This window comes from Taurulus bubalis (genome assembly GCF_910589615.1).
Source record: "Taurulus bubalis genome assembly, chromosome: 21".
NCBI lineage: Eukaryota > Metazoa > Chordata > Actinopteri > Perciformes > Cottidae > Taurulus > Taurulus bubalis.
Window position 1 is genome coordinate 12,421,822 of NC_136609.1, and position 22,894 is coordinate 12,444,715.

The 22,894-nt window shown below is 47.6% G+C and overlaps 3 protein-coding genes across 3 annotated transcripts; 1 reads left to right on the top strand and 2 right to left on the bottom strand.

The window, feature by feature from the left end:
- Positions 1-734: 734 nt before the first annotated feature.
- Positions 735-5,230, top strand: ankrd10a (ankyrin repeat domain 10a). The gene is made up of 6 exons (XM_079236564.1): positions 735-1,042; positions 2,012-2,164; positions 3,490-3,581; positions 3,919-4,220; positions 4,345-4,425; positions 4,508-5,230. Exons 1-6 carry the CDS (start codon positions 851-853, stop codon positions 4,786-4,788), a joined length of 1,101 nt encoding a protein of 366 aa, XP_079092690.1. The 5' UTR covers positions 735-850; the 3' UTR covers positions 4,789-5,230.
- Positions 5,231-5,668: 438 nt separating this feature from the next.
- On the bottom strand, positions 5,669-13,634 carry LOC306752721 (uncharacterized protein; the record flags this gene model as incomplete). The annotated part of the gene is made up of 10 exons (XM_079236515.1): positions 5,669-6,356; positions 6,450-6,552; positions 7,092-7,235; positions 7,352-7,437; positions 7,927-8,056; positions 8,169-9,224; positions 12,603-12,675; positions 12,784-12,868; positions 12,983-13,038; positions 13,563-13,634. 10 exons carry the CDS (start codon positions 13,632-13,634, stop codon positions 5,987-5,989), a joined length of 2,175 nt encoding a protein of 724 aa, XP_079092641.1. The 3' UTR covers positions 5,669-5,986.
- A 2,710-nt stretch (positions 13,635-16,344) lies between these two features.
- ddx4 (DEAD (Asp-Glu-Ala-Asp) box polypeptide 4) lies at positions 16,345-20,912 on the bottom strand (the record flags this gene model as incomplete). Its single annotated transcript, XM_079236516.1, has 12 exons — positions 16,345-16,410; positions 16,702-16,806; positions 16,905-17,175; positions 17,324-17,423; positions 17,825-17,970; positions 18,040-18,206; positions 18,271-18,400; positions 18,534-18,688; positions 18,778-18,930; positions 19,162-19,304; positions 20,268-20,300; positions 20,858-20,912. The coding sequence occupies 12 exons, from the start codon at positions 20,910-20,912 to the stop codon at positions 16,345-16,347; spliced, it is 1,524 nt and encodes a 507-aa protein (XP_079092642.1).
- Positions 20,913-22,894: the final 1,982 nt, after the last annotated feature.

The following is a 22,894-nucleotide window of genomic DNA, read 5'->3' on the forward strand; positions in this document are numbered from 1 at the left end:
ACCAGTGTTATACTGTGTTATACCACGTGTTATACTGTGTTATACCACGTGTTATACTCTGTGTTATACCACGTGTTATACTGTGTTATACCAGTGTTATACTGTGTTATACCACGTGTTATACTGTGTTATACCACGTGTTATACTGTGTTATACCACGTGTTATACTCTGTGTTATACCATGTGTTATACCACGTGTTATACTCTGTGTTATACTCTGTGTTATACCATGAACCTGACAGGGTTCTGCTATGGAACACAGACTGGTTCTCCTACCTGTCTCCGTGCCTTCATCTTGGAGTTATGACTCGGCCTCTTCCCGCCAAAGGACGCGGCCATCTTTATGGTGTGTTCGCGGTCCTGCTGTTCCTGTGGGAATAGGTAGAATCGTTGTGATTATGGTGTGTTCGCGGTCCTGCTGTTCCTGTAGGAATAGATAGCATCGTTGTGATAATGGAGACATCGTGTAGTCGCTCCGTGGAGTCAAAGTAGCATCCTGACACTTTTTAACCAAAGTTTACAAACTGGGTAAACATGTTCCTCACATGCGAGGATCACTTCAACGTCTCCTCCGGCCTCGAGGCGGCCCGGGTCTCGTTCGGACCGGGTCCGAGCCCAAAAGCCTGGAGGTGATCCCAGTCCCGCTCAGACTCCAGTCCGGGTTTCGCGCCTCTCCCCGCGAGGAGCGCTGATCTCCTCCTTTGTGTGAGCCGTCTGTCTGCTCGTGGGTCCGGGTCAGAGCCGTCTGTCTGCTCGTGGGTCCGGGTCAGAGCCGTCTGTCTGCTCGTGGGTCCGGGTCAGAGCCGTCTGTCTGCTCGTGGGTCCGGGTCAGAGCCGCTTGGTCTCGCTGATGTCGGGACGAGGACTCGACGGGTCCGGGGACCAGCTCTCCAGCCGGTTCCCCGTCCACCGCGCGTGTCGGGACGGGGACGTGGGCGCGCTGGTCTCTCTGGTCCAGCAGCTCCAGGACCCGGACCACCTGACCAAGGAGGACTCGAGCTGCGGATGGACCCCCTTACACTGGGCTGCTCACTACGGACAGGTAGGATGGAACCTGCTCATCTAGTGCTAACGCGAACTTCATGGGAGTTCATGTAACTGTAGTCCACTAGAACCATGGGTATTGTAGTCCACCTGGCCCGTTTATAAAGCTTCAGGGTTCATGGGAGTGAAGCCCGCCGTTTTACGTTGTCTGATAGTAAGGAGAGCCAATGGCTATCATGCTCAACCCCCAGAGGACAGACCAGCTGGAAGACTGACCCGGTTAATAGAACCTTGAACACATACAAGCTCACACAATAATCAGGGAAACCTAATTCAATAACAGCTATTACGTTCATGGACAATAACTCTCAGAATGGTGGTTTACTGTTGGGTTTACCTGTTGACTTTGTGTACTGTTCCTTTAATAAAAGCAGCACCCAGGCTCTGTCCTCTCCAGGCCTCTAGAGGCTCTGTGGGGTCCAGCAGCAGCTCTTTGGGCTGTGGTGCGTTCATGGACTCCTCTGTGGTGCGTTCATGGACTCCTCTGTGGTGAGTTCATGGACTCCTCTGTGGTGAGTTCATGGACTCCTCTGTGGTGCGTTCATGGACTCCTCTGTGGTGAGTTCATGGACTCCTCTGTGGTGCGTTCATGGACTCCTCTGTGGTGCGTTCATGGACTCCTCTGTGGTGCGTTCATGGACTCCTCTGTGGTGCGTTCATGGACTCCTCTGTGGTGAGTTCATGGACTCCTCTGTGGTGCGTTCATGGACTCCTCTGTGATGCGTTCATGGACTCCTCTGTGGTGCGTTCATGGACTCCTCTGTGGTGCGTTCATGGACTCCTCTGTGATACGTTCATGGACTCCTCTGTGTCTGTGGTGCGTTCATAGACTCCTCTGTGGTGCGTTCATAGACTCCTCTGTGGTGCGTTCATGGACTCCTCTGTGATGCGTTCATGGACTCCTCTGTGTCTGTGGTGCGTTCATGGACCCCTCTGTGGTGCATTCATGGACTCCTCTGTCCCACAGCTGGACTGCGTGGTGCTCCTGGTGCAGATGGGCTGTGAGGTGAACACCGGGACGAGCCGCTTCAACCAGACGCCCACGCACACGGCAGCTTTTGGAGGACATCCTCAGTGTGTGCTGTGGCTGACTCAGGCCGGAGCCCACGCCAACAGCCAGGTAACCCTCATGCCAACAGGTGACCCTGATACCAACAGGTGACCCTGATACCAACAGGTGACCCTGATATGCCAACAGGTGACCCTGATACCAACAGGTGACCCTGATACCAACAGGTGACCCTGATATGCCAACAGGTGACCCTGATACCAACAGGTGACCCTGATATGCCAACAGGTGACCCTGATACCAACAGGTGACCCTGATACCAACAGGTGACCCTGATACCAACAGGTGACCCTGATACCAACAGGTGACCCTGATATGCCAACAGGTGACCCTGATGCCAACAGGTGACCCTGATATGCCAACAGGTGACCCTGATATGCCAACAGGTGACCCTGTCATGCCAACAGGTGACCCTGATATACCAACAGGTGACCCTGATACCAACAGTTGACCCTGATATGCCAACAGGTGACCCTGTCATACCAACAGGTGACCCTGTCATACCAACAGGTGACCCTGATATGCCAACAGGTGACCCTGATATGCCAACAGGTGACCCTCATGCCAACAGGTGACCCTGTCATACCAACAGGTGACCCTCATGCCAACAGGTGACCCTCATGCCAACAGGTGACCCTGTCATACCAACAGGTGACCCTGATATGCCAACAGGTGACCCTCATGCCAACAGGTGACCCTGTCATACCAACAGGTGACCCTGATATGCCAACAGGTGACCCTCATGCCAACAGGTGACCCTGTCATACCAACAGGTGACCCTCATGCCAACAGGTGACCCTGTCATGCCAACAGGTGACCCTGTCATACCAACAGGTGACCCTAATATACCAACAGGTGACCCTGTCATACCAACAGGTGACCCTCATGCCAACAGGTGACCCTGTCATGCCAACAGGTGACCCTGTCATACCAACAGGTGACCCTCATGCCAACAGGTGACCCTGTCATGCCAACAGGTGACCCTGATATGCCAACAGGTGACCCTGTCATACCAACAGGTGACCCTCATGCCAACAGGTGACCCTGTCATGCCAACAGGTGACCCTCATGCCAACAGGTGACCCTGTCATGCCAACAGGTGACCCTGTCATACCAACAGGTGACCCTAATATACCAACAGGTGACCCTGTCATACCAACAGGTGACCCTCATGCCAACAGCTGACCCTGATATACCAACAGCTGACCCTGATATACCAACAGGTGACCCTGTCATACCAACAGGTGACCCTGTCATACCAACAGGTGACCCTCATGCCAACAGCTGACCCTGATATACCAACAGGTGACCCTGTCATACCAACAGGTGACCCTCATGCCAACAGGACCTCTAAAGCGGTGCCGTTGTGTCTGCAGGACTTCGTGGGCGAGGCTCCCCTCCACAAGGCGGCCCGCTCTGGGAGCCTGGAGTGTGTCCAGGTCCTGCTGCTGGCGGGGGCTCAAGCCCAGTAAGTACTCAGGGCTTATCTTATCATATTAGATCATATTATAATATAATGTATTATAATGTATTATAATACATTATATTATAATGTATTGTATCATATTATAATGTATCATATTATAATGTATTATATTATAATATATTATATTATATTATAATGTATCATATTATAATGTATCATATTATAATGTATTATATTATAATGTATTGTATCATATTATAATGTATTATATTATAATGTATTATAATATATTATATTATATTATAATGTATTATATTATAATACATTATATTATATCATATTATAATGTATTATATTATAATGTATTATATTGGTCCAGTCTCAGGAACGCCAGCGGGCAGACAGCAGCAGACCTGGCTCACGCTCACGGCTTCCTCGACTGCTTCAGCTTCATCTCCAAAACCAAAAAGCAGCTGCTGCAGCTCAGCGGGACTGGACCCAGCGGACTCCAGGGGACTGGACCCAGCGGACTCCAGGGGACTGGACCCAGCGGACTCCAGGGGACTGGACCCAGCGGACTCCAGGGGACTGGACCCAGCGCCCCGTGTGGTCAGGGCCTGCTCTGCAGGAAGAGGCTGCTGAGCGGCGTGGACGCAGGTCACATGAAGAAAGCCCGGGGAGGTGTGTGTGTGCGTGTGCGTGTGTGTGTGTGTGTGCGTGCGCTGAAGTCCAGGTCTCCAGCACTGGTCTAGTTCAGGTAGCTCCTCCAACATGACAGCTGTGACTCTTCTTCTCTCTTCTCCAGATGTGGAGCTGCAGAGTGGAGCTGATGAGAGCATGAGCGTGGAGAGCATGAGCGTGGAGTCCTCACAGGATCCAGCCTCAGGTGGGACTGGAGCCCTGGAGTAGATCCCTGACTTGGTGACCAGTAGAAGTAACATGAGCTTCTTGTTGTTTCTTGTAAACAGCCGTCCCCGTCGGCCCTGAGGACGAGTCAGCCAGAAGCCCCGCCCCGTCCTCCCTCCCAGCCAATCGGCAGGCTGCTCGGCGCTCGTCAGCTGACATGTGCGGGTCCCTGCACCTGACCAGCAGCTGCGTGTCCCACCGGCCGGCCCGGCGGGGTCCGACCGGAGCGGACTGCCGGGACTTCCTGCTCTACGGACACTACCACGGCTTCGGGGACACGGCGGAGGAGCTCGGCGACTACGCCGTCCAGGCCGAGCTCCTCAGGGACACGCCCACATTTTGAGAAGCAGATTACTTCCTGGAGTTCAGGGACACGCCCACATTTTGGAAGTGATCTGCTTCCAGACACACGGTCCGATTGTAAATTAGAAACGCATTGTAGTTGAGCAGCAGTTAGCATGTTGCGTTAGCATGGTTGGGTGTAAAGTCCAGTCCCTGACCACATGGTCCTGGGTTGGGGTCTCATGGTCCTCACAGCCACAATTGAAGTTTGCCCAGCAGTGCTGACTAGCTAGCTAACATCGTTGAAAGGTGTCATAGATAGCTTTGTGCTAAGCTAGGCTAAACACAGCTACCGCCTCGACCTACCAAAGGGAACGTGTTCTTTGTTGCTTCTTCCTGTCTTCATTCAGAGCTGTTGACTCTTTTTGTACGCCACCTCGTGGTTTTATACCGGCTGGTTTGCTATTAAACCAGGTTTTGCAGTTTCATAAAAAAATGGTGCAAAGTAATGAGTGATGTCATGTTTCAATTTCTTTTCATTGAAAAACACTTCAGATTTGACTGATCATAATGTATTCACTCACAGGGTTCAACACATTCTGACCAGTGGATCCATGACTTTACACCAAATGTCCATGACAAACATTTAGTGAAGTCTGGGTGTAAACAGTAAAAAGTGAGTAAATGTAGTATTTAAACTAACAATGAGAACACAAAGCATACAGTAAACCTTAAATGACTCAAATGAATGAGACAATAGTTTGATTAAAAGAATAAACATTTATATAGATGCCTGTATGTATGCCTGCTTATATTTTGAGTCTCTTTTAAAAGCATATTCATTATTTCAAACTCAGTGTAAATGAACGTCATGAACACATGAATAGAACACATTTACATGACCACATGAAGGTTTTATTTTTTCAAGGACTTTTCCAGGCCTAAATAACCATTTAAAATTCCATGACTCTTCCAGGTTCTCCATAAAAGCCCTGATAGAAGTCCAGTAATGATGGACATGACGGACCAGTAAGTCAAGTTATTTCAGGGAAAGGTTTGAATCAAAAACAGTTTATTTCAGACCCACAAAACTAAAGTGTATTCCATTTGCAATGATTCACGTTGAAAGACAGACAGATTATTAGCCCCGCCCCCTGAAGACACGACCTGCCAGCTGTCTGCTGGTCTCGGACCGCGGTGGGAACCGACCCGGCTGCTACTGGACCCGGTCCATCCAGACCAGGAAGAGGTATCATACTTCACACCCGGTCCAGGTGAAGAGTCCTCTGCAGACCGGCTATGCTGGCGTCCAGCGCCGCCAGGCCGTCCCTGAACCAGACCTCGTCTCTGGTGTCAAAGCTGGACGCCGACCTCACCGACTCCACGTCCCACCGGGACCCCTGCACACGCACCGGGACTTCCTGTAGACCGCGTGAAGGGTCCAGGTGAGCCATGTGGTCTCCAGGTCTGACTTCCTGTAGACCGCGTGAAGGGTCCAGGTTAACCATGTGGTCTCCAGGTCTGACTTCCTGTAGACCGCGTGAAGGGTCCAGGTGAGCCAGAGACATCAGGAACTGGGCGATGCGGTCTGCTGGGTCTGGTCTGTGCTGCTCGTGACCCTGAAGAGTCCTGAAGCAGAGAGGAGACATGTGGGACAGCTTTCACCCCTTCTAGTGGCTTCTCTTTAGACACACACACACACACAGATGAACAGACACACACCTGCTCAGGTGTCCTCTGTCCTCCAGGCTGTGCTGGCTGAGTGAAGACAGCTCCTGCTTCTCTCTCTCTGCGTCCATCAGCCTGCTCCTGGCGGCCTGCAGCTCTACAGAGGTGAGGAGGCAAATCAAACAGCCGCTTTCCCTTGAGGAGCTCTTACGTCACTCGGTCCCTGTTCGCTCGTGAAGCTTTAACCTGCACTGCGTGTCTGCTACCTGCTCGCTCTCGAGTAGATTTTATTTTTGACAGTAAGTGGGCGGGGCCACAGTCACCATCGTATCTCTACATCTGATTGGTCAATGGGTCAGTCACCCAGACTGGGTTCATCTGCCGCTTCCTGGATGTGTATGTATGTGATGTCCAGCCAATCTGAAGACCAATCAGATGAAGAGATACGATGGTGACTGGCCCCGCCCACTTACTGCCTGAGTGAGTGAGTGAGTGAGTGAGTGAGTGAGAGAGTGAGAGAGTAACAGACACGCAGGTTAAAGCTACACGAGAGAGGCTTTTGCTTAGATTACAGATGATTGCACACAGTAGATAGAGAACACAGTAGATAGAGAACACAGTAGATAGAGAACACAGTAGATAGAGAACACAGTAGATAGAGAACACAGTAGATAGAGAACACAGTAGATAGAGAACCTGCTTGGATGAGAGTGTTCTCTGCCTCTCTGGCAGTCAGCTGGCTCTGTGAGTCCTCCAGAGCTTTCTGTAGTTCTGTAAGCTTCTCCTGGACTTCCTGCAGCCGGGACCGAGCGGCGCTGAGCTCCTCCTGCAGAGACAACACTGTGGAGACACACAGGGTTCTTTAGTCCTGAGGGAGAACCTCACAGGAGACCACCAGAACCACACACAGGGTTCTTTAGTCCTGAGGGAGAACCTCAGAAACACACAGGCGGTACCTTGTGAGTAATGGAGCAGCTCCAGGTTCTGATGGGGGTCTGCTCTCCCGCTCTGCTTCAATTGCTGGTTAATAATCCTCACAGGCCTGGCACACACACACACACACACACACACACACACACACACAGTTTAGGAAATTAAAACACACAATAAGAAAGAGAACAATATAAAACATGAAAACACTACACATAAGGTGGTATATGTACAGAAGGTGGTCGTATGTACAAGAAAGATATTACATACAGTTTAAAAAATGTTAAATTACAATAATAAAGAGCTGTTTGGGAATATTGCACATTTTGAATATTGCACATTTTGAAAGGTGGAGGAAAGTTATGTGGGGATATTGCACCTTTATCAGAAGGTATATGACACATGATTTTACAGATAATAATATATGAGGTAATGTTGGGTTATATATATATATATATATATATATATATATATATATATATATATATATATATATATATATATATATATATATATATATATATATATATACATACATACATACATACAGCTTCTTCCCTGCCACAGTCAACACCATTGAAATGTGTGTAACATAAGGTACCTGTGGAGCTGAGAGTTCTGGCTGTGAAGTGACAGGAGTTCTGCTTCAGTCCGGATGTTTGGACTAGCAGCCATCAGTGGTGAAGACACCGTCTGCTCTAGGTGACTGAGCAGCCTCTCTGCTACACTGCCTGCACACACACACACACACACACACACACACACACACACACACACACACACCTGAGACGTGTGCATAAGTTACTGGTTCTTATATTCTGGACTGGCAGACAGACAGGTTACCTTGTCCAGCAATCAGAGCCTTGAGTTCTCCAAGCAGATACTGAACTGTCTTCACTTTCAGGTCCGTCTCTGCACTGCTGTGAGAGTCCTGAGGGACTTCTTCAGCCCGTCCACGCTCCAGATGCATGCTGGACCTCCGACAGGTCCACGTCTGTCTGACCGCTGAGCTGAGCTCCTCCATGTCTCCCACAGGAACAAGCTCTTCTCTAGCAGCACCGCTCTGTTTCTCAGGTGGATGGATGGAGGTCTGTTTCTCGGGGGAATGGAAGGAGGTCTGTTTCTGTTGGATGGAGGACTGGGGTGGATGGATGGAGGACTGGGGTGGATGGATGGAGGACTGGGGTGGATGGAAGGAGGTCTGGGGTGGATGGAAGGAGGACTGGGGTGGATGGATGGAGGACTGGGGTGGATGGAAGGAGGTCTGGGGTGGATGGAAGGAGGACTGGGGTGGATGGATGGAGGACTGGGGTGGATGGTATGAGGACTGGGGTGGATGGAAGGAGGTCTGTTTCTCAGGTGGATGGATGCAGGTCTGTTTCTCAGGTGGATGGATGGAGGACTGGGGTGGATGGATGGAGGACTGGGGTGGATGGAAGGAGGTCTGTTTCTCAGGTGGATGGATGCAGGTCTGTTTCTCAGGTGGATGGATGGAGGACTGGGGTGGATGGATGGAGGACTGGGGTGGATGGAAGGAGGTCTGTTTCTCAGGTGGATGGATGCAGGTCTGTTTCTCAGGTGGATGGAAGGAGGACTGGGGTGGATGGAAGGAGGACTGGGGTGGATGGAAGGAGGTCTGTTTCTCAGGTGGATGGATGCAGGTCTGTTTCTCAGGTGGATGGATGGAGGACTGGGGTGGATGGATGGAGGACTGGGGTGGATGGAAGGAGGTCTGTTTCTCAGGTGGATGGATGCAGGTCTGTTTCTCAGGTGGATGGATGGAGGACTGGGGTGGATGGATGGAGGACTGGGGTGGATGGAAAGAGGTCTGTTTCTCAGGTGGATGGATGGAGGACTGGGTTGTGGGTCCAGGTTGGACTGGCTGATGCCCCCTCTGGTCTGGGGTGAAGGGAACAGGTATCAACAGTAGCTTAAATAGAGGACGGTGCCACTCTGCGTTCACATTGGAGCTGCAACTTCCTGTAAGATGTTCTGCACCCAAAACAACGTCCACCCCAAACAACGTCCACCCCAAACAACGTCCACCCCAAACAACGTCCACCCCAAACAACGTCCACCCCAAACAACGTCCACCCCAAACAACGTCCACCCCAAACAACGTCCACCCCAAACAACGTCCACCCCAAACAACATCCACCCCAAACAACGTCCACCCAAAACAACATCCACCCAAAACCGTACAGAGACTTTGTCGGCCCCACGGTCACTTAAATTAAATCAAAAGTAAACAAACAAAACTCCCAAAGGTGACACCACCAACATACCACAGTCCTTCATAGTATTACCTTTAGTTAGTACCTCTACTAGATATTATCAATGTGTCTGTCCTAACATGTACAGCTGTAGAGCTGTCACTGCTGAACTGTAAGATAATAACATAATTTGTCCTCTCACTCTCTCACACACACACACACTTACCCGACTTTGTGTTCCTGATGTGTTTCTTCCCGAGGACGCTCCGAGGAGTCGGTCTGGCTGTTGCCCGCTTCACTGCTCTGGGAAGGCCTGTAAGGGTTGTATGAATATATGTACTATTTCAGTTTGAGTAATGTTAGAGCATCATGACTGCTCTACTAGTGTTAGAACCTTATGACTGCTCTACTCATGTAGTGTTAGAACCTTATGACTGCTCTACTAGTGTTAGAACCTTATGACTCCTCTACTAGTGTTAGAACCTTATGACTCCTCTACTAGTGTTAGAACCTTATGACTGCTCTACTCATGTAGTGTTAGAACCTTATGACTGCTCTACTAGTGTTAGAACCTTATGACTCCTCTACTAGTGTTAGAACCTTATGACTGCTCTACTAGTGTTAGAACCTTATGACTGCTCTACTCATGTAGTGTTAGAACCTTATGACTGCTCTACTAGTGTTAGAACCTTATGACTGCTCTACTAGTGTTAGAACCTTATGACTGCTCTACTCATGTAGTGTTAGAGCATCATGACTGCTCTACTAGTGTTAGAACCTTATGACTGCTCGACTAGTGTTAGAACCTTATGACTGCTCTACTAGTGTTAGAACCTTATGACTGCTCTACTAATGTAGTGTTAGAACCTTATGACTGCTCTACTAGTGTTAGAACCTTATGACTGCTCTACTCATGTAGTGTTAGAACCTTATGACTGCTCTACTAGTGTTAGAACCTTATGACTCCTCTACTAGTGTTAGAACCTTATGACTGCTCTACTAGTGTTAGAACCTTATGACTGCTCTACTCATGTAGTGTTAGAGCATCATGACTGCTCTACTAGTGTTAGAACCTTATGACTGCTCGACTAGTGTTAGAACCTTATGACTGCTCTACTCATGTAGTGTTAGAACCTTATGACTGCTCTACTAATGTAGTGTTAGAACCTTATGACTGCTCTACTAGTGTTAGAACCTTATGACTGCTCTACTCATGTAGTGTTAGAACCTTATGACTGCTCTACTAATGTAGTGTTAGAACCTTATGACTGCTCTACTAGTGTTAGAACCTTATGACTGCTCTATTCATGTAGTGTTAGAACCTTATGACTGCTCTACTCATGTAGTGTTAGAACCTTATGACTGCTCTACTAATGTTAGAACCTTATGACTGCTCTACTAATGTAGTGTTAGAACCTTATGACTGCTCTACTAATGTTAGAACCTTATGACTGCTCTACTAATGTTAGAACCTTATGACTGCTCTACTCATGTAGTGTTAGAACCTTATGACTGCTCTACTCATGTAGTGTTAGAACCTTATGACTGCTCTACTAATGTTAGAACCTTATGACTGCTCTACTCATGTAGTGTTAGAACCTTATGACTGCTCTACTAGTGTTAGAACCTTATGACTGCTCTATTCATGTAGTGTTAGAACCTTATGACTGCTCTACTCAAGTAGTGTTAGAACCTTATGACTGCTCTACTAATGTTAGAACCTTATGACTGCTCTACTCATGTAGTGTTAGAACCTTATGACTGCTCTACTCATGTAGTGTTAGAACCTTATGACTGCTCTACTCATGTTAGAACCTTATGACTGCTCTACTCATGTAATGTTAGAACCTTATGACTGCTCTACTCATGTAGTGTTAGAACCTTATGACTGCTCTACTAATGTTAGAACCTTCTGACTGCTCTACTAATGTTAGAACCTTCTGACTGCTCTACTAATGTTAGAACCTTCTGACTGCTCTACTCATGTAGTGTTAGAACCTTATGACTGCTCTACTAATGTTAGAACCTTCTGACTGCTCTACTCATGTAGTGTTAGAACCTTATGACTGCTCTACTAGTGTTAGAACCTTATGACTGCTCTACTAGTGTTTGAACCTTATGACTGCTCTACTCATGTAGTGTTAGAGCATCATGACTGCTCTACTCATGTAGTGTTAGAACCTTATGACTGCTCTACTAGTGTTAGAACCTTATGACTGCTCTACTCATGTAATGTTAGAACCTTATGACTGCTCTACTAGTGTTAGAACCTTATGACTGCTCTACTCATGTAATGTTAGAACCTTATGACTGCTCTACTCATATCATGTTAGAACCATATGACTGCTCTACTAATGTTAGAACCTTATGACTGCTCTACTAGTGTTAGAACCTTATGACTGCTCTACTAATGTTAGAACCTTATGACTGCTCTACTAGTGTTAGAACCTTATGACTGCTCTACTAATGTTAGAACCTTATGACTGCTCTACTAGTGTTAGAACCTTATGACTGCTCTACTCATGTAATGTTAGAACCTTATGACTGCTCTACTAGTGTTAGAACCTTATGGCTGCTCTACTCGTGTAATGTTAGAACCTTATGACTGCTCTACTAATGTTAGAACCTTCTGACTGCTCTACTAATGTTAGAACCTTCTGACTGCTCTACTCATGTAGTGTTAGAACCTTATGACTGCTCTACTAATGTTAGAACCTTCTGACTGCTCTACTCATGTAGTGTTAGAACCTTATGACTGCTCTACTAGTGTTAGAACCTTATGACTGCTCTACTAGTGTTTGAACCTTATGACTGCTCTACTCATGTAGTGTTAGAGCATCATGACTGCTCTACTCATGTAGTGTTAGAACCTTATGACTGCTCTACTAGTGTTAGAACCTTATGACTGCTCTACTCATGTAATGTTAGAACCTTATGACTGCTCTACTCATATCATGTTAGAACCATATGACTGCTCTACTAGTGTTAGAACCTTATGGCTGCTCTACTCGTGTAATGTTAGAACCTTATGACTGCTCTATGTAACGTGAGGAGAGTCTCTGACCTGCCTGGTCCGCCTGCAGGATGTCAGTGAGCAAGGCAGCACAGCGGTCCAGACCCGTATGGAGAGAAGAGACCTGCGGGGACAGAACACATGACGTAGTCCACATGACCCAGGACCTCCTCTAGGGCCTGAGACCCAGGACCTCCTCTAGGGCCTGGGTGTGATCAGGTCCCTTCCTTACCTGGTCCTCAGGGTCTGTGGACGTGGAGTACAAAGAGTAGGCTGGTTCAGGGCAGGCTGGTCTTGGTCCTGGATCTGGAGTCCCCCTATGAGCACAGTTACAGGAGCCCGGTGAGAATGGGGCCGTGCAGTTGATCCAGTATTAGGGGCCTAAAGGCCAGTTGATCCAGTATTAGGGGCCTAAAGGCCAGTGGACTCACCGGCTCCTGGATCGCAGTCCTTTGAGTCCTCCGGTCAGCCTCCCTGAGGTCACCACCTGCAGGTCAAAGCACTGAAGCATGAGGACCTTCCTGCATCAGGTCTACAGCCGGTCCTGGTCTCTCCTGGTCTCCAACAGTCCTGGTCTCTCCTGGTCTCCAACAGTCCTGGTCTCTCCTGGTCTCCAACAGTCCTGGTCTCTCCTGGTCTCCAACAGTCCTGGTCTCTACTGGTCTCTAACAGTCCTGGTCTCTACTGGTCTCTAACAGTCCTGGTCTCTACCAGTCTCTACCAGTCTCTACCAGTCTCTAACAGTCCTGGTATCTGGTCTCTACTGGTCTCTAACAGTCCTGGTCTCTACCAGTCTCTAACAGTCCTGGTCTCTGGTCTCTACTGGTCTCTAACAGTCCTGGTCTCTACTGGTCTCTAACAGTCCTGCAGACACCCTCACATCCACCATGTCTGCACCACGCACAAGTACGTCATAACGTAGAGAGCAGTGTCTAAACTGATGACATGATCATTATGGTCTGTTTACACTGGGAACACTGGTCTGACCGGGTCTTACCGTAAAGACCTTACCTTGCTCTTGTTGCTTCCTCTCATGCTCTGCGCTGTGATGTCAACCGCTTCTTCTTCGTGGCTCCGTTTCATTTCTGCAACTTCCGGTGGTTTGAAACGGACAGCGTGAGGCTGACCAATCAAAATGACTATGAAGGCGGTAGGCGGGGCTGTAGGACCCGGAAGGCTTGAAACGCCACGGTACGGCGTCCCGCTCGGGCCAATACCCGTTTTTCATAGAGACGTATTTATGAGAATACTCAATTAAAGTAACCTACAAGTACACATCCATTGTGTACCAAGTATAGAGCAGCTTATTGAGACGAGTACTTAGTTCTACTCACTAGCTTCCTCTCCTACAGCAAAGGCTCATGGGTATTGTAGTATTTACCCATCAGGTACATACAGGTTTGTGTCTGCACTAATATAAATATATAAGTGTTTTACCTGCTTAGGGTTATGAGCCTCAGTTGACTGAAGGGAGTATTTATTCCCTGTCTTTCATTGTATCCATTGGAGATAAGAGAATACATATTTAATAAATGAAGTGGTTCAGACCTACCGTTAAATTAGTGAGGGTTATACATTTCATTTGGACTACTTCCTCGTAACATGACTGAGCTTTGACTCTTGCTCAGGATTGTGCGTAAGAAAAGCCAGAAGAGGGCGCAGGCTCGACAACACTTCCTGTTCTGTGCTGACATCTGGTTAAGATGAGGACGCGACGCGAATTTGCGGCGCGACCAGTTTACATGTAAAGTCAATCCACAGACGCGCTGCGGCGCGAATTTGCGGCGAGATAGACGCGTTGGAGGCGGCGCGAACAGAACGTTTGACCTGGGGCGAACGAAGCGAAGGACGCGTCCGGTGTGAACACGGCATAAGAGGAGAACTGGTGCTGTGTAACGGCATCCTGATCACCTGCTGGTGGACTACTGAGGCCTGACTGCATTCACTGGAGCAGACTTAATGCCGTGTTCACACCGGACGCGACGCGAATTTGCGGCGCCGCGTCCACCGCGGAAGTTTCCTCGCGCGAGTAGAAAGAGGGCGTTCACACCAAACGCGAATTTGCGGCGCGACCAAAGGGGCGTGGCTTAGCTCTGTCGCTTGCCTCTGTGAGAGACAAGCGACGAAGCTTTCATTTCCGCTATCGACCATGGAATAAATAACCACTAGTTCTGCTTTATACTTGTTGTGGAAGTCCCAAACATGTGGGAACATGAAACGCCCTCGTGTTTGGGTTCATAACATCATCCGTAGCCGCTCACAGCTCGGTGAATTTCACCGACTCCTCCAGGAACTGCATCTCGCGTATCTCCGTAAAACGATACCGATTATGCCATCCACCATGGAAATAACCACCAGTTCTGCTTTATACTTGTTGTGTAAACTCCACATATGTCGGAACATCAAACTCCATGGCGTCTGGGTTCATACTATTATCTGTAGTCCCACAACAGCGTCTCAATGAAGCCGCTGTCAGCGCTGGTTCAGGCGGAGCAGCAGCAGATTCATTCAGAACCGGGGAGGCGGCGGTGGTGACGGGCGGAGCTTCTCAACGCTGATTGGCTGCCGCAACTTTGCGTCACGCGATTTCTCCGCCAGTTGGGATAATGTCACACCTGATGTGAACACGTTCACACCAAAACAGTTGCGAATTTTCGCAACGCCACTTCGCCTATATCGCGCCGCAGGTGAAAAATTCGCTCTATGTGGTTAATCCGTTTTTTCGCAACCATCGCTGGGGAAAGGGGGCGGGGCTTATCTGTGTCTTGAAAGCATTTACTATTTCCGCCATTCAGCATTGAAATAAACTCTAGTTCTGCTTTATACTTGTTGAGGAAGTCCCACACTCGTCGGGACATCAACCGCCCGTGTCTGGGTTCATAACATTATCCGTAGTCGCACACAGCTCCTCCTCCAGGACGAGTGTCTGAATGATGAAGCCGCTTCCAGCGCTCCTTCAGGACCAGCAGCTTCATTCAGTAACGGCGGTGATGCCGGGCGGAGCTTCTCAACGCTGATTGGCTTTCGCAACTCCGCGTCATGCGAATTATTCGCTGGAGTTGAAATATTTGAACGCCAGCGAAAAAGCGGCGTTGCGACGCCGTTTCGCTTCTATCGCGACGCCCGGCGAAAAATTCGCTTTTTCGCAACCTAACGCGGCTGTGCATTGACTTAACATGTAATCTGGACGCGCGAATATTTCGCAACCGTTTTGGTGTGAACACGGCATAATTCAACTCACGCGAATTCGCGCCGCGTCCTTCGCTTTGTTCGCCCCAGGTCAAACGTTCTGTTCGCGCCGCCTCCAACGCGTCTATCTCGCCGCAAATTAGCGCCGCAGCGCGTGTGTGGATTGACTTAACATGTAAACTGGTCGCGCCGCAAATTCGCGTCGCGTCCGGTGTGAACACGGCATTACTGTACGACACTAGATGAATTCACTCATTAACAGATCCACATTTACACTGTTTCAGAAATATGTGAACATTTGATAAGAAAGTAGGCTTTGCTTTGAACAAATATGTATTTATTTGTGATTTTTATCCAAGGAACAAAATATAGTAGTAATAGGACGTCCTGAAGTTTGGACTTTGTCAGACACACATCGTTTCCTTACTTAACACTGTTCAATGCTCAGAGAAGTGCTGATATAAAAAAACAAAACAGTTATCACAATATGCCAGACATTTTTAAACTTCGTCTAATCTTCAAACAAAAATACTGATAAAACTACAAGAGGAACACCTGTAAAGAAAAGAAAACTCAGGTCGCTGCTGTGTGGCGCTCCAACAGTCTACTCCCACTCCTCCTCCTCAGGCTGGGCAGCCGGCTGGATCCTCATGTCCGTGTCCTGGAACGCCTGAGGACCAAGACAGGACGTCAACACATGTAATGTAGTATTTAAACTAACAATGAGAACACAAAGCATACAGTAAACCTTAAATGACTCAAATGAATGAGACAATAGTTTGATTAAAAGAATAAACATTTATATAGATGCCTGTATGTATGCCTGCTTATATTTTGAGTCTCTTTTAAAAGCATATTCATTATTTCAAACTCAGCGTAAATGAACATCATGAATATAACACATTTACATGAGCGGGACAGAGGACACCGACATCACAGAACTAAACAGGCCATCAGTTACCTTCCTGGAGTCCGTGGAGGCGAAGGTCTTCCTGGGGGCGCTGAAGGCCGAGGCGCCAGAGCTGAAGGCCGACTCCTCCAGCCAGGAGGGCACCGTCTGCTGGGCCTGTCAATCACAACATACATGTATGTATGATTCAGTACTCGACATGACACCACGAGGCCGAGCTTCAGAACTCCACCCCTCTGATAGGCGTTTCTTACCTTGGCCAGGACGGTGACCAGGGCGCCGGCCAGCTGGTTGTCAGCGTCGGGATCGTAGAAAGACACGGCTTTCCCAGTGTTTCCACAGCGGCCAGTTCTCCCAATGCGGTGGACGTACTCGTCCACGTTGTTGGGGAGGTCAAAGTTCACCACGTGCTGAACATCTGGGATGTCCAGGCCGCGGGCCGCTACCGAGGTGGCCACCAGCACCGGACACCTGCCGAAGCGGAAGTCTGCCAGAGCCTGCTCCCTCTCCCGCTGCTCCCGGTCACTGAAACAGACCATAATGACCATTAGACCCCTACGTACAGACCATAATGACCATTAGACCCCTACGTACAGACCATAATGACCATTAGACCCCTACGTACAGACCATAATGACCATTAGACCCCTACGTACAGACCATAATAACTTACCCGTGGATGCTGGTGGTCAGGACCTTCTCCTGGCACAGGTAGGTGGCGATGAAGTCGGCTTGTCTCTTGGTCTCCACAAACACCATGGTGCGCTCCGTCCCTACGAGACACGTTGTTCTCTGAATCATTTACTGGATGAACGCTGTGCTGAAGACTAGAAACTACACTCATGTTTACTGAAGGAACAAACAAGAGAAAGTCATTTTCGCTCAGACTTCTATACAACCAGTTGCACCCTGGAGGTCACTAGAGAGAATGCAGCTTTTGAAATGAAGACTAACCACCAGCTCATGTTCAGAGTTTGGTCCTAGAGCGCTGCAGAGTTATGTTTAAATGAAACATAAGGCCACTTTTATAGAGTTTAGACTTCCAACTGGAGCTATGATCTGCTGCAAGCAATCCTGTATACAGCTTCACTCCATTGAGGCATCATGCGTTAGCTGAGTAAGTATTCACTCAGATGTCAGGTGTATTTACTGGTGGAATAGCTACAACAGGTACCTGTGGTCTTGAGGATGTCCAGGAGCCGCTCCCTCTTGGAGAACTTGGTGACCTGGATGAAGGTCTGCTCCACGTCGCTGCAGGCTCCGCCCACCACACCAACCGCCAAGAACAAGTAGTCTGTCTTCAGGAAGTCAGCCGCCATTCTGCAAACACAGGTTCACATTGACACCGGGCTCACTGCTAAGAACCAGACGTGCTGAAGAAGAGCAGACCTCTGGATGTCCTCGGGATAGGTGGCGCTGAACATCAGAGTCTGCCGGTTCTCTTTGGACGGCATCCCCGGGGAGCCCACCAAGCGGCGCATGTCCGGCTCGAATCCCATGTCCAGCATCCGGTCCGCCTCATCCAGCACCAGGTAGCGCAGCTTGGTCAAGCCAACCTGAAGCACACATCCGTTAGAGGAAGCCTTCACCTGAAGAGTGACCAGTGAAGACACCGTTTACCTTTCCTCTTCCAATCACATCCAGAAGTCTCCCCGGCGTTCCACACAGAATGTTGCACCCTCTGAAGATGTCTCGTATCTGGTGTGAGGTGCTGACTCCCCCGTAGACCACAACAGGACGCACACAGGTCCTGCAACAGCCAGAGGCATTGAATTAGCAAACTGTGAGCCCGTTGTACCGTAACTCATCTTGGAACGTGTTTTACCATGAGTTACGGTAGAACAGGCTCACAGTATGCTAGTTCATGCATCTTGATGACATACCCAAAGGCAAACTTCCTGGCCTCCAGGTAGATCTGGTTGATGAGCTCCCGGGTCGGGGCCACAATGATGGCTTCAGGCTCCTGCTGCTCGCTGAAGGAACTGGCTGCCACGCCGTCGGCCATTAGCTTCTGCAGGATAGGGAGCAGGAATGCAGCCTGGAAGGGAGGAGATGCATTCATACTCCAGCACAATAAATACCGGTACGCTCTGCACCCGTCACACCTTCCAGCGCGTCTCGACTCACCGTCTTACCGGATCCAGTCTGGGCACAGGCCATGAGGTCTCTGGCAGCAGAGATGATGGGGATGCCGTGCTTCTGCACCGGGGTCGGCTTCGCGTAACCGGACTTGGTGATGTTTTTTCTCAGGGACTCGCACAATGCCGCCTCGTCAAAGGTCTGAGGGAAGAAGTGTGGACAGATGAACACATACCAGCTCCGAGGGACAGTTCACATCTGGTGCCATTTGCTGGTTTGGACCTACAGAATTTACCGCCAAACCGGGCCAGAATTATTTTTCCCAAGTTTGTATAATTGGACGATTAGTCATCAAAATGTTGACTGCCTATCTTTGAGACCCAGCAACTGCAAATATAAACTCATGAATTAACCCAGTCCTGCAGCACTCACCATGATGGCCTGCGGTGGGTTGGTTCCACTGACATCCACCATTATGTCGTCGTACTTGTCAAAGTTGATGCCTCTCTCATAGTGGGCGAAAATGGAGTCCTCGTCTTCAGGGAGGGTTGGGGGAACATACGTGACCCGTGGTCCTGAGGGTCACAAGTGGTCACGCTTAGTGCTACTGCAGGACTGACTCATAGCTTCAGTCATCAGTAGGGTTGGGTACCGAGAACCGGTGCCAATATCGCACCGGTTCCAACACGTCCGGTACCTACCGGACCGAAAAGCAACGCAGATTTCGGTGCTTTCTTCCAGTGCCTCAGCCGATTTAAATACTTTTTTTTTTTACACTACTCTAATGTTGCACGGTATATAGATACTAAAAGGGTAGCGCGGTGCCCGCAAGTTAAAAACAATAGGATGTTGATATATTGATACTATTAAAATAGCGCGGATCAGAGCGCACTCCTCCACTCTGTTGTCTGCCTGCATGCAGAGCGGGGCTCGAGGGGGCGGGGCTCGAGGGGGCGGGGCTCGAGGGGGCGGGGCTTCCAGCGCTCACACACAGAGACGCTGCAGACACGAGCACGAGCTTTTGAACGTCCGTCCTCGGCTTGATGGAACAAATCTCTCCAGTTGATATTAATGATGACGTGTAGTCCAGTAAAGCAGCAGTTTTAGGATCCAACAGTTTGAGTTCTGTTGCACACGGTCCCATCAGAACACCTGATGTTTGTGTCTGGTCTGTTCTATATATATATATATATATATATATATATATATATATATATATATATATATATATATATATATATATATATATATATATATATATATATATATATATATATATATATATAGTTTATAGTTCTAAGTTAAAAGGTTTGAAGCTGTAGTTTGAAGACAAGTGTTTTGTATGTATTTATATTTATAGTACACTTTAAAAAGTTAATATATTGTTCAATTTGAAGAAAAAAATTGCCTTGGCAATAAAAAAGTATCGGTTCAGGCACCGTTTAGGCACCGGTATCGTTTTAAAAGTATCGGTTTAGCACCGGTATCGGAAAAAACCCAAACGATACCCATCCCTAGTCATCAGTTCATTCACTTACTTTCACCCTCTTCCTCTGGACCTTTAGCTTCTCCTGTTTGACAGAGAAGTCACATTAGTAAAAAGGCTGAGAATGAAAAGGCTAAGATCAGATAATCATAAAAAAACATTACAACCATGAGAGAAGATCTCCTCGTCTTTCCCACGGTATCCTGCAAGACAAGACGTTCACCACATGAAGCCATGACGTAAGGTGAACCATCCCAAAAGGTGAGTGCTGCTTACCTCCTCCACCGCCGCCTCTGGCCCCTTGGTCACCACCTTCAACACATTACTGTGTTAGCTATAGAGTTCAATAGCAGTGCTACAGCCCCCAGAACAGGATGAACATAAGTACCTGGTCTGAACCCTCCTCTGCTGCCTCTGCCTCCTTTAAACCCTGTGCAGAACAGATCATATTGAAACACAGAACCAGACACTTCAAGTATACTGTGTGCATGTGGGGACAAAAGAAAAACAAACCCACCGTTTTCATGAACTCCATCATCATCATCTCCTGTAAAATCAGTTCATGTTGTCAGCTGAAATGTCTTTAGTTTCACTCTACACTTTATTCCAGCGGACTCACAAGCAAACACATGAACACATTACCAGTACCGCGGTCCTGTCTGCCAAACCCTCTGCTGCGCCCTGGTGGAACCAACATGCCGTCAGGACATTTCATTAACAGTCTGAACCTGTCAAGTCAACCAGGAATGTGAAGGTTGACCCCAGTATTATCTGCTACTACACTTCACACTGTTCAGAAAGTTTACACATGATCAGCCACAAGTGTGCCCTCAAATGTAATTGTTGGAACATATCCAACTATATCAACAACCAATAACTGGTACATCCCTAATCCACAGTAAAGAGTATTAAAACATAAGCTCATACCTCATCCTTTAAGTATTTGAACAGTATTTTGATTCTTCACTCAGGAAAGCCAGTCAGATGTGAAGTAGAACATGAGTTAAGTTCAGGTCTCACCTCTGCCTCTGAAAGCTCCTCTGTCTCCATCTGTAAGCACAGCAGGTCAGTAGCAGCGAGGACTGAGACACTAGCTAGCATCATACTGCACATTGCTTACCAGTCCCAGTCTCATCACCGCCTACAAAACCAAAAGAACCAAAGTTAGATTTGATCATTCTAAAATGCCCAGAGTTCAGCGTGAGTTTATACTCATTTATAACCCAAACTACAGCACTGAGCTTCTAGAGGACACAATTAGTCAAGTCTGCAACTGTACGGAGTCTTAGTTGATTATACACAAAGAAAAAAGAAAAGCACGGTACGGAAATAATTCAGTCCCAAAAATGCTGCACACTGGCCTTCAAGAGACTGAATGCACAGTTCAGTTCTGCCAGCTGTAGGCCCACCGTTTCTTAAAGGATCTGCCAATCTATTGATCAGTTTCAGTTATTCAATTATTCTAGTCTGCAAAATGTCAGAGACCTGATTTTATTGACACATAATTGTTCTACTTAAATTAAACGTTAACTGATGAGACGCGTGAGAACGAACCTTTACATCCTCCTGACCGGCCGCTTACACCACGACCTGGAGAGAAAAACACTTTGTTCATTGCAGGACCAATAACTTATTTTAACCCCATCAGCCCGAGGGTATCCCTATTGGGGGACTTTAGATAATAATCTAAATAACACAGAAATACAAGACCTAAAAAAAAATTCAAATATTTTTTTTTAAAAACCCAGAAAAAAAAAAAAAGAAAAAAAAAAAAAAAAAAATCAGGGCTACAAGAATATTTCATTGTCATGTACATGCGCCAAACACAACTCAAACCATAAATAAAAGATCACAAATATAGTGTAGACGAAAATCGCCATAAATATACTCTCACGGCAGGTTTCTGGACCAGGCGATCCATATCTAGCAGCTAGCAAACAAAGTGAGACGGCAAAAAGCAAGCCGCTTCCACACAGATTCCACACCTATCAAGCAAATCCCTGTAACCCAAAGACAAGACAAGACAAACCAGACAAACGGAAAACAGCTGTTTCTCTAGCTCCTACTACACACTGCTTTGTAGACCTTTCGAGAACTTTGTAGAACTTCAGAGGTACTTGTTTTAGCTACGATGTCAAGACTAGGGATGGGTATCGTTTGGGTTTTTTCCGATACCGGTGCCTAAACGGTGCCTGAACCGATACTTTTTTATTGCCAAGGCAATTTTTTTCTTCAAATTGAACAATATATTAACTTTTTAAAGTGTACTATAAATATAAATACATACAAAACACTTGTCTTCAAACTACAGCTTCAAACCTTTTAACTTAGAACTATATATATATATATATATATATATATATATATATATATATATATATATATATATATATATATATATATATATATATATATATATATATATATATATAGAACAGACACAAACATCAGGTGTTCTGATGGGACCGTGTGCAACAGAACTCAAACTGTTGGATCCTAAAACTGCTGCTTTACTGGACTACACGTCATCATTAATATCAACTGGAGAGATTTGTTCCATCAAGCCGAGGACGGACGTTCAAAAGCTCGTGTCTGCAGCGTCTCTGTGTGCGCGCACTGTGTGTGTGTGTGTGTGTGTGTGAGCGCTGGAAGCAGACAGAGAGCAGAGCAGCAGTGTGC